Source organism: Pinus tabuliformis, chromosome 8, assembly GCF_031772625.1.
Source record: "Pinus tabuliformis cultivar Carrire ecotype Pingquan chromosome 8, CPIR1, whole genome shotgun sequence".
In the NCBI taxonomy this organism is placed as follows: Eukaryota; Viridiplantae; Streptophyta; class Pinopsida; order Pinales; family Pinaceae; genus Pinus; species Pinus tabuliformis.
The window spans coordinates 201039005-201051288 of record NC_142294.1 but is presented as its reverse complement, the minus strand read 5'-3'; the positions used below and the strand labels follow the sequence as shown (position 1 = coordinate 201051288).

Below are 12284 nucleotides of genomic sequence, written 5' to 3'. Positions count from 1 at the left end.
TGATTATAGGTTGAATAGACTCACTTGGTCCTTCTTATTCTTCTTGGTTTGTAGGTGCCTTGTCATGTTGCTCTTCTTCGTCAAATAGTAGTATGTCTTCTTCATCAGATTCGATTGGTATATCCTTGTATCTTCTGTAGGGGCATGGTTTTCGTCAAATATAACATCCCTGCTAACTTTGATTTGTCTTCCTTCTTTGATGTAGATTCTATAAGCCTTTGATAAAAGGCTATAACCAACCACGATACCTTTTATACTTGTAGAGTCTAACTTCTTTCGCTCATCTTTTGGAACATAAACGTGTGTGGGACACCCAAAGATTCGAAGATGGCCGACACATGGCTTCTTCCTTGTTAATGCTTCTTTTGGTGTCATATTATCAAGGATTCTACGAGGACTTCTATTTTGTATGTATATTGTTGTCATGGTTGCTTCTCCCCGTAGAAATTTTAGCAGATCTTGAGCAAATATCATGGTCCTTATGCATTCCTCAATGGTTCTATTCTTCCTTTCTGCTACTCCATTTTGTTCAAGGTTGTAGAGAACAATGAGGTCCCTCTTAATACCTGCATCTTTACAATATGCAATAAGTTCTTTTTAAGTGTATTCCCCTCCATTGTCGGATCTCAAAGTCTTTATCTTTCTTTCAATTAAGGTCTCAACTTCGAATCTAAATTCCTTGAACTTTTCAAATACTTCGTCCTTTGTCTTGAGAAGATAGAGCCATGTCTTTCTAGAGTGATCATCAATGACGGTCACATAGTAAAGATAGCCTCCAAGAGATTTATCAGACATTGGCCCATGGCGCTACGCACATCGAAATGAATGAGGTCCTAATATCTCCGTAGACCTTATACCACTGCTTGTAAAAGGTTTCCTGGTATTCTTTCCCAAAGCACATCCCTTGCATACTCCTTCATGATCTTCCTTGATGTTGGGCATGCCCTTTACCATTTGACTAAGAGAGGGTATTATCTTGTAATGAATATTCCCATATCTTCTATGCCAAAGTTCAATAGAGTTGATTTGTTGAAGAATCAACGGCAATAGTGTATAGTAGGATTCTTCTAGACTTGATAACAATTTGTGAAGCTCTTTTACAATTTATCTCGTTAACTTAATCTTCTTCACTTCTTATTAATGCATGTGTGTTTGCTTCATCAAACTGCTACCAAAAACATAAGAACAAGAACACAAGATGTTGGCTCTATGCTAGGGCAAAACCTCTCTCTCTTAGAGAGGAAATATGTCAACATGTATGCAGGATGCTGATGCAAACTAGAAGATTTCATGATGAAAGACCATCACAAAGGTAATTTTGATTTAAGTGTTCATCTCTTGTTTTTGAACTAATATCTAGATGGGCTTATGTAGGACTGCCAAAGGGAAGATTGATGACTTCCAAGAGGACCATATTGAAGGATGTAAGATCCTTCTGGAAAATATGGCATGAAAGCAAAATGACATGAAGCAAATCCAAATGGAAAACTGATGGATCACTTTTTGATGATATGAGGACATGACTAACTCATGGATGAAAGTGATGGATGGTCTGTGCCCTATGAAGAAGTCCCCGAAAGATGAAGACTCCATGACAAAAGAAATTGATGAGATCGAAGAAGAGAGGAGTTCTTCAAGCAGCTGGTTGTTCCACATGAGGAGCTGTTGTAGGTACCTAGTTAAGAGGGGGCCTAGAAAAGAAGTTTCTTACTTGGAAGAAACTTGGAAATTCCTGAGCCAAGAGGGAGCTTAGGTACATTCCTTTTTGTAGGAATGGCTACATTCTTGATTGGAATATGGCCTCCCTATTTGAGAGGGAGAGATAGACATGACATTTTGGTCTTCACCTGGAAGGCAGAATGGAGGATTGGGTAATCATTTGGCATCCGATGCTCTTTGAGGATTAGATAGGGCATCCAAGAGAAGAGTAGTCGTGGACGACCGATATTCTTTGAGGGTTGGGGAGTCCAAAATAAGAATAATCCTCATGGAACACACCCTGAGTACTCGGGTAGGCGATGTTCCGAGAGAGACAATGATGAGAGTGTTTATAAATCATTGGTCTTGCCATCATTGAGCTCAGATGTTGTGCAGCTAAGGAGTTGTTAGTCAAGGCCTTGCTATGTAACAATGCTAGTTGATATGATGCTATACAAATGAGTTACCAATTCGAAATTCTTCTTATGAGAAATTTCTCAAATTGAGAATGACAAAGTACCATTATGAATACCTCCCTAGTTAAGAGGGCGTGTTGAAAAGTCTAACTAGGTTCGGTCTTCATAATGACATGTAATTGTGACTTTTATAAATGATGTAATGAAGAAAATAAAATTAATTTTTGTAAGCCTTGCTTCATGGGTTTCATGAGCAAGTGATTTTATTTTAGATGGCTCCCATTGAGAGCCTTAGGATTTATCATTAGAGTCATAGAGTCAATGTCATGTATGGAGAAGCCCTACTTGGGGATATGTCAAATGTATTCTAGTCTATAGGACTGTAAAATAGCCCTCCAAAGACAAGCATGGTTCTCCTCTTCATGTCGGCTTATAGAAGGAATATCAAACTCACGTCAGCTCACAATTAAGAGACACATCCCTTCGTTGAATACATGTCGGCTTATATATATGGGCAGACTACTATATATAGGCATGTAAGGTATCCGCATTTCCACAGTTGAACAGTTCGGATTCCTCTGAAGTTTCGGTGGCTAAGCACAGAAAACAGTTCAGTTACATCTTTGAGATCTTCGGATGGGTAAGGAAGGGACAACGAGTCCTGTTTAAGGCTGATCACAGTAAGTAAAGCTCGGATTCTCTGAGATTCAGATCACAAAGAAAAGATAAGCTCGAAGAAGGTATTGAAGGGGCAGTGAAGGTCCATGGAGTATTCGATGTCATGAAGTAACTAGTTCGAATAACCTTACAGTCAAGGAACTCGGATATAATCACAGTCAAGGAGTTTTGTATCAGTCAACAGTTCAGATTGCACTACAATTATGAGTTTTGGGTTTCTGTGCTATGAGGAAGTCACATATCAGTGTTATAATGAAGCCACAGAGATTCGGTGTTCAATACTTCTCAAAGATCATAGTTCAATGATGTGATAATGATGAGTATGTCTACAGTTCGATAGGCAAAGAAGGTCGAAGAGGAAGAGGAGGCAAGAAGAAGGTTGACTGTCAAAGGAAACTTGTGTGTTGATCTTGGAGTAGCTGATAGGTCAAGGGTCTTGGTTTTGGTATTCATCAACTGGAATCTCTATAAGAAGAATTTGTATGGGTTTTCCTCTCAAAGAGTGAGAGGTTTTGACCTTGGCTCATAACCTACATGATGTGTCTCTTGTCTATTTATGTTCATGCATTGGTTATTGTTTGATGAAGAAGAACACTAATAATCTAACATGAAGAAGATCCTAATCTAAACAAGTAAAAAGAATTCACAAGCAGACACTAATAGAAGAGAAATCACCTAATGCTAATGCCCCAGATTTCTCAAGATATGGTAGGACCAAGGTTATGGCTACCACTACCTTTAGTAGTGGTCATGTTGTTGCCAGCAACATTTGGGTTTCCTATGAGTTGAAACACCAACTGGTGAGTTGTTCATATCCTTGATACAATACCCATGTTATTTCTTGTTGCCCCAGAATCAACTGTTGACCTTGTTGTTGTCCTTGCATTAATACACTGGTCATTTGTTGTTGTCCCTGAATTAATACATTTAGCAAGACACCAGGATCTCATTCTCCTTGCCTTGTTCTATCTCCCAAATTTGAATGCTAGGTATTCTTTTTTCTCCTTAATGTGGCATTGCTTGTATCTTCGAGAAGCATACAAGGTTCATGAACTCGCAGGCTAGCAGGATGTATGCTCTAATGCCACCATAATGATCTAGGTCAATTTTCTTACACTAGGATTTCCCAATGAAATTACTTTGCTCACTCAACGATAAAAAAACTCAATTTATTCAATAACACAACATTACAAGTTTCTCACTAATTATCTTTTCTCAGTCATCAACAATCATCTCATTGTCCATTCATCAATGATGCCATTGTTTATTTATACACATAAAGAAATTCAACCATCCAACAATGAGTTCACAAAAATAACTAATGAATAGATGTACACATAGGCATCAGTGATATGATCTTGTTTATACACAAGCTATTATTCCTGAAAGTTTGGATCATAACTAAATAAATACTCTCAAATCCAAGACTGCTATAAGAGGGCTAATACTATGTCTTAAGACCTCTAGATTCCTTCTGTAAGTCACATCTGCAATCAGCGTCAAATCTTGCACCAGTCAAGCTTCAAGACGGATTGTTTCCTGTTATGAGAATTCAATTATGCTTAAGGACTTTCATGACTACTTCAAGATGAGAATATGACCCAGCTTCAAGAGTATATCAGCCTCGAACCAACTCAACACAGAGACTCAACTAACTTACATAGGCTTCTATCTCTATGGAAGGGCCTACCTCAGAAGGGCCTACAACTGCCTTAGAGGATTCGATCTAGGGACTGCGATTGCCTCAGCGATGAAGTCCCTTGCTTAGAAAACTTCAACCAACTTCATAAATAACCCTCTGTCACCTCAAGCGAATTATTTAGCCTCAGAAATGAATGTGAATTCCCTATTCCAGCCTTTTTTTCACCAACAAACCCATAATAGTTTCAAACAAAAGATTTCCCTGCTTTCTAGAACAAAAATAGAAAAGTATAAGAGAAAATGTGTTTATCAACTAGGGTGGAACCTTTCATAACCGAAATTGATAAGACAAAAGGGATCGTCAACCCTCAAAGTTATAGCTCAAAAAACAGATGATTTACTCCACAATGATGATCATGATTTGATCTCAGCTCTTCTCTATTTATACATTTCTCCGTGGACTTCAAGATGTGAGGGGTTGTGGGTGCAACCTCTAGTTTTGGGTTCTTTCGACCCAACTTTTCCCGTATTTGGGAAAAAATGGGCTTTTAACCCCCTTTAACAAGATTGTAGCCTACGGGGTTGGATAGGCTATTTCGTCCTTCATTATCCATCAATTTGAAGAGAACATTACACATAGCATTAGTAGGGCAATATGGTCAAATACTAGGCTTCCCTAGTCATAAATCATTGACTTTTTGAAAAAACAAAATTGCATTCAAAGGGTCCTTAGCAGCATTTGTACAAAATTGGTCAGCTCGGTACCAAACCGACCAACTTCATACAAGAACCAGCTAGTTCGGTATGGAACCGACCAGCTTCATACAAGACTAGCTAATTCAGTCTGGTTCAACGGTTTAAACCATTTTTGCTCTCGACAAGTCGAACCAGTCGATTCTAATAACATTGGGACTTTAATCATGCCTCTCGTTCTAGAGAAAATCGCTTCCTACATGATTGTGTGTCTTTGCCTCTCCCATAGGCCTATTTTATAATTTCATTAAGAAAAAATCTCTAACCCAAATCTCCTAAGCAATCAATGGCTAGGATTAAATCCTAAGCCTTATTTGAGATCAACGGTTGAGATTAGACCAAAGTCACTTAAATAATTTTATTATTTATCCTTAGAACTTTGGTCTAACAGTCCACAATAATTAATTATTGTAGCATTCCTACGTTAACCTCAGGAAATAAATCATAAAATCACTTACTCCAAGCAAGCACCTAAAGAGGCAATAAATATCTTCTACATGTTAACAACCAACCCGATGTAGAAGGCCTTCCAAGGCTACAAAATCAACAAGATGCAATTGTGCTAGCGGTCCTTGCACCATCATTTTCTATAGGCTTGAACATGTGTACATGAGCCACAATCAAAGTATGTTGGTCACATCAGTCTAACAATGTCAAATAATTTCTTTGCTTATCACCTTTCTAAGGGCCTTAACCTTGGAGTACTTTTACATATTTTCCTTTTTTACAATAAAAATATAAAATTAAGCCAACTTACCTTTGACCTAGATTCTCATTTTTCATTTTAAGGTTGGTGTTCATTGTTTGAGACAACATTTTAAATATAATCCACAAGTTGTCCATTTCTTTTGCCCTTATTTCATTTTGATGCGCCAACACAATCCCTCAATCTCTCTTTTTTTACCTCCACCATGTCACTAGGATACCATCACACTAGGGTCAAAAACCATGCCAGATGCTCATACACAATAACAAAATATTACTGCAAGAGAAGGGAGAGAGTTGATAGAGATAATACTCTATTCAAGTATATATATATAAGGGAGATAATGTCCCATACAAATCTTGTACAACCACTTTACTAACGTGATCTAACCTAATTGGACTTTAAATTATATATGACATGTTTATTAAACTAAATTAACATATCACCATTATAAACTAACTCTACCGGTACCAACACCCCACCCTTGATATCAACACATAGGTTTTGTTCAACTTCTATCGAGTTGGATGATAAAGAGTTTGATATAATTGAAAATATGTAGCTCATAGTGTGTTTGGCACATATAGCCTAATCTATAACCCTAATTTTGGATTTTATGTAATAATCATGTATGGGAATTAATAATGAATATATACATGAGTTTTCTATTAAATTGTCATTTATGTCTATCATTATAATTTACCTAATAATTTGTTATTTAATATATATATATATATTTGAGTTTCTTATTAAGTATAAGAGCAATTAGAGTATATATTTATATTTCATTTGTTAAGTCAAAAAATTTGGCATCAGTAAAACCTAAGTCGCATGAAACAGAGATGACATGGAAAATGACTACCCAGAATCTTACAAAATGGGAAATGGGGAAATGAAGTATAAATATTTACTCTAAATGCTCTTATAATTAATAAGAAACTGAATCATATTGCCAGAAACGACTGAAAAGGAAAATGATCAGAGATTGTACAACTCGTTTTAAATGGGGGGCTACACAGCATTAATGCACCTGTTGAGCCATAACAAAAGTCCGCTGATTCCTCCATTGAGGTGCCAAAGGGCGCTGCTCACTAAGATGCCTTATTAACTGCATAAAATGCCACATGTAAGCAAAGGTTGCATAACATGCCAAAAGCAATAATAAACCAAAATGTAGAAGAAAATTTCATTAGTAATAAAATAAAAAACAGATTCACACATTAATGACTAATCAAAATGCATCTGTGTCTACAAACGAAACTACATGTAATATTATATCCAACATCACTTGATTTCATATCCCTACTTTCTGGCAATCATCCTTTGCATCCGCAGGAAAGATCTTGCAGTCTTCTGGAAATTCGGTTGAAAGACTAGAAATGCAAGCCTTTCTAGCATCCTGTTTCTTCTTCTGATCAACAGGCAAATCCTAAATTCATATTCAAACAGAAATAGAAGTCAATTTCACACTTCTGAAGAAGGTCTTAACAGAATAGGAATCAATTGATTTATATAAAACCTGACATTTTACAAAGGTCTTTGGCAAATAGTCAAACAAGTTCAACGTGAACTTACAATCACCAAGCCAACAGTACTTGGCAAACCCTGAGCTCGAAGCATAGACAAGCATTGACCTCCAATGGTGTCAATATAATGATTGTGCATAACTCCTTCACTGGAGACTTCAGCTGAAGCTACAAATGCTATTACATCTGCAACCTAGATTGGTAAAAATGCTTTTTATTTTTAATATCAGCATGTACAGACGACCTTAAAAAGAAAATAATGAGATAGAATGCAGCATTGAGAAGATTTAACAAGCCATCCTTAGATTGTTCCCAACCAAAACTACCTTTACCTTTGCCATTTCTAAGCATGACTGAAGATCCCCATGTGGTGCTTCCATGACCTGCCACAAATCAATTATGCGTCTCATGTTTCAATAACAAAAAAGTACAAAAGTCAATTCTCTCAAAGACATGGACAAGCTGAAACTTTTCATGAATGTTTTCAAAGTATTATCATTGAGAACCAACAATACAAACCATACTTTATTAACATCGAGTTTTACATTGGCTAATAATGCCACTGCAGGCAGATTGTGCAAAAGTGGTGAATCCCTCTTCCATAACTCGTGGGATTTTGTTATAGTTTGGCTCAGCACTTGATCTGTCCTAAATATCATTTCTCTCATACGGTAATCATGTATTTTTGTTAAACCGTTCAACTCCACCTGTCGAGGTTGTTGATGTTGGGGCTGTCATCAGAGGAGTTGGAGGAAGGTTTGAGTGGAGGAGTAGAGTTCTCATATAGCAATTCTGGTCACCTTCATGACACTCATGTCAATTTGGGCCAGTCAAAATCCCTGGGGCCTGCCATTGCCCGCTAGCAGATATTTGAAGCAAGGCCATTTGAAGTCAAACTTGGTTGGCTCAATGGGCTGTATGGTGTCTCATATGTTCTATGGTGTGTTGGGTGTTGCAATGATGGGTTTCATTGCCAAAGGACTTTGCTCCCTCCTAAAATCAGTTGTCAATTTTCGCTGGTTTAAGGTCTTGACTCTTCAGTCTATTATAAAAGGGTAGGGCCGATTCTTCTTCAGGGTTACCACTGGACTCTACCACAACTCATGATGCGCAATGACTTATGCTAGCATTGAAGACCTTTTTCAATATGTTGCACTGTTTTAAAAACCGGCCGTTTCGACTCCGATTCGGCCGAGTTGCTCTGAGTCATAGCCCAACCGGGTCGACTCGGCCTTTGAACCGAATCGGCCGGCCGGGTTGTTACCGAGCCGGCCGAGTTGGCTAACGTCTCGGCCAACTCGGTAACAACCCGGCCAGCTCGGCCGAGTCCGAGCCAACTTGACCGGCTTGGTAACAGCGGCTGGTCAAGTCATCTCAACGGCATTTTTTTTTTAAATTTCATTTTTGGGGACTCCCTGGGCTTCCCTGTCTAAGTCATGGGTTTCCTTGTCTGACTCTAATCCCTAGTATTGATATGCTATTCATGGTAATGTTAAATTCTTAAAGTAAAAGTGACATTCTCGTTAAAATGAAGATTAAGGAGAATGTCCTTTTACTTAAATTTTTAACATTACCATGAAATGACTCAAGATGTTTGAGAGTGGTTCCGGCCTCATTGGATTTCATATGGAGAAAGTAGAATTTTAGATTTCATTCAAAATCCAGCAGATCTATCAGTTTTTCAGGATTCAGGATTGGGGGATTGCAATGTTTCCATTGAATTTTGTCATGTATTAGGGTATGGAACTCGTATTTAATCAAAAGCACCAATCCCTCTATATACCTTGATGTTAGTGACATTGGTTGTCGAACTCCTCCGGGATTCACTCCCAAACCGGGAGCCTCTGAAAATGTCACTCCCACTCCCGTTTTCACTCCCGCTCCCCGCTTTCACTCCCGCTCCCAAGTAACATTGAGCCAGATGATATTGGCAACTCTAGCAGTAACCAGTAGTATTGGTCACAGACTTTTGTTGTAGAGGCCATTTCTAGCCTCCTTGGTTATGTGTTTTTGTTTTGATCTCTATATCATCATCGTGTATGTATTGGACAGTAATGGATATATTCATGAGCCTACTTTGATTATATGTTGTCTTCTATCTATATTCTAATGTTGTGTGTTTGGAAACATGAATGAAAATCTTTAAAATTATGTGTTTTTATAAAAAATAAATATTTAATGTATTTTTTACAACGATCGAGTCATTAAAATCGAGCCGACCGAGTCGATACTGAGTCGGAGTCGGAGTTTTAAAACATTGGTATGTTGTTTATAGATGACTTGGTTTGAACTTTGGAGGCCTTTGTTGCAGTTTATGATGTGTCTTCTTTCATTGAGGATCACCTTTTGAGGCATCACTACATATTTTGAGCAATGCTATAAAACGTGGACTTGAAATCAGAATCGGTCAAGAGTCCACTCGAACTCCGATTGAATCATATCAATCTGATTTCAATGATCCGCTTTACTAAAAGTTACATAAAATATTTAGATTCCAATGAAAAATTATATTTTAAAAATTCCAAACCATGATTCCAAAAGACTATTGAATTTTGAAAGAAAGCACTATGAATAAATGAACAAGAACATTTAAATGGAAAGCAATATTCCACCATCTCTTATGTTGGGATCCTCATCATTAGTATCACCCTTCGCCCCTTCTCTAGCCTTTGCCTTTACCTCAATCCACTAGGGACATTGGTCAAACACCACCCTATTTTGATGAAACTACCCAATCCAAGCCTTATAATGTGATCTAATAAGCTTAACATGCCTAACCAATGATTTTAGTTTGAGGATTATTTTTTTATGCAGTACAGTCAGCATAGAGCATTGGACAGCTTGGTTCTATATGATGTTACAAACATCGGCATCGGGATAAAATCGGCAAGGGTCCTGAATACCAAAAAAATCGGAAAACATCCGAAAAATCAGGAAACATCGACAAAGTGAAGATACCACCAAAATATTGTTAAAAATTGGCAAACATCGGCTAGGCCAAAATATCACGATTTCACGATCTTTTCGCAATAAAATCAAGATGTTTGCAATACTGGTTCTATATCCTTATGTACAATTCCTGTCCAAGACATGAAATGTATAATTCCTGTCAAAGACATGAAAGCTTCAGTTATGTCAGGTATAAAGATCTTATCCTAAGCCTATATGTGGATATTACTTAAGCAGGGAAAGCAGAAGATTGGTTCTGTTTTGGAATCAGTTATGTTGGGAGCCAGCTGGACTTTGTCAAGCATGAACCTCCTGATCTGCCCCAGAAGATGAAAATCCTCTTCATATGATAGAATATCCCTTTTGGAGACGTTTCAAGATTCTACCACCAAGGAACATCGATACTACGTCTCCAGCATTAAGAGAAATATATTATTCGTCTTCATCTTCTTCATCTTCTTCTGACTAAAGCATGGTGGGCCACTCCCACTTTTGTAATATTCTTGAAATAATATTATGTCTAATTGGTCAACAATGGTGCCAATCAGATTCCATGTGATCATGAGAATATCTCCATTGTGTACAATTGTGTCAGTCAATTTAGGATTAAGTCAGTTGTCCTAAAAAGAAGGATGGGTCACCTATGTCCAAAAGGACTCTCTCATGACGAGATACCATCTGATTGTCCTCAAACGCCCCATCATCTCATAAGGATAACAATAATATTGATGTGAACATTGTTGCCCTACATTTGTAAGTTTCTCTCTAGTGGATACTTGCTACAAGGTACACCAACTATAACAGAACCATGTGACTTAGGCTACACCAACTGTAACAAAGTATGCTTACTCTCATTTCGGGCATTGGGTCTGGGGGAAAAGGAGTGGTCTGAGTCTAAGTATAGAGTCTATAAAAGCAAAGTATGTTATTGACTTTCCGCACACTACAGTCTGGGTCATTCAGAAAAACTTAAGTCTGGTGCTCAGAAAAGAGTCTGTAACATACCCAGTACACTCTAGATCTTGCACCTTGTGTATATGTGTCGATTGGAGTAGAGAAATAAGGGCTTTGTATGTCTAAGTGCTAAGACTATAGCATAAGACCCAAAAAGACTACCACTTTAGCAGAATATTAATTATTTAACTATTTCCTAAAGCTAGACTTGAAAAAAAGTAAAAATTCCTAAGTTAACTTATGATTCAATCTCAGCCATTGATCACGATTTAATCTCAACCGTTGAAAGGGAGATTAGGGTTGAGATCGAAATTATAAGAGGAGAAGGAGCAAGTTAGTGGGAAGTCAGCTTAGCACAAGCAATCTTTGTTAGATCAGTGAAGGAAGAGCCGAGGGTTTCAGCAAATCACAGCAATACAGGATCAAAGAAGAAATCGAGTGAGGGCCGAGCTCTTATAGCCCAGCACAATCATACCATTCGCACGTGCGCGAAGGAGAGAGGAATTGTGTTTGCGCATGTGTGCAATTTAGCTGATCTGTGCAAGGATTTTGCATATCTAGTGCGCAGGCAGGAAGTCGATTCATCTTGGAGGATTGATCCGTTGTTCTTGTTATAAAAGGGACATATCTCCCTTGTTGTAATTCTCAAAAGAAAATCTTTTTCTGAAGAAAATAATATAGACACACAACATTGCAGGTTTTCCCCAGAGTTCGGGTTTCCTGGGTATATCTTGTGTTCTATGTATTGATGTATTTGTCCTCTGATTTATTTTTTGTTGTGCATGTTAAGTTAGAAAACTCAGTGCATATATAATTTAAGTTTCTAGAATATCATTTATTTGTGTTTCTAGGTTTTTACACTTAACAAAACTGTGAATCAGTTTACTGGGTTTTAAGGAAATCTAACAATATGGACCAACATTCAAATAGATCTAGAGCATACTTAATATGTTACAGACTATT

At 37.6% G+C, this 12284-nt stretch overlaps 1 protein-coding gene across 1 annotated transcript in view; it reads right to left on the bottom strand.

Moving 5' to 3' along the window:
- The window catches only part of LOC149234827 (pre-rRNA-processing TSR1-like protein), a 280880-nt gene that overhangs the window by 168900 nt on the left and 99696 nt on the right, over nt 1–12284 (bottom strand). Inside the window, exons 6-9 of the mRNA XM_089371955.1 lie at nt 7751–7801; nt 7468–7611; nt 7199–7321; nt 6923–7000 (exon numbers count right to left, since the gene is read on the bottom strand). Coding sequence (XP_089228081.1) covers nt 6923–7000; nt 7199–7321; nt 7468–7611; nt 7751–7801 — 396 coding nt within the window. The remainder of the gene's footprint in view (nt 1–6922; nt 7001–7198; nt 7322–7467; nt 7612–7750; nt 7802–12284) is intronic.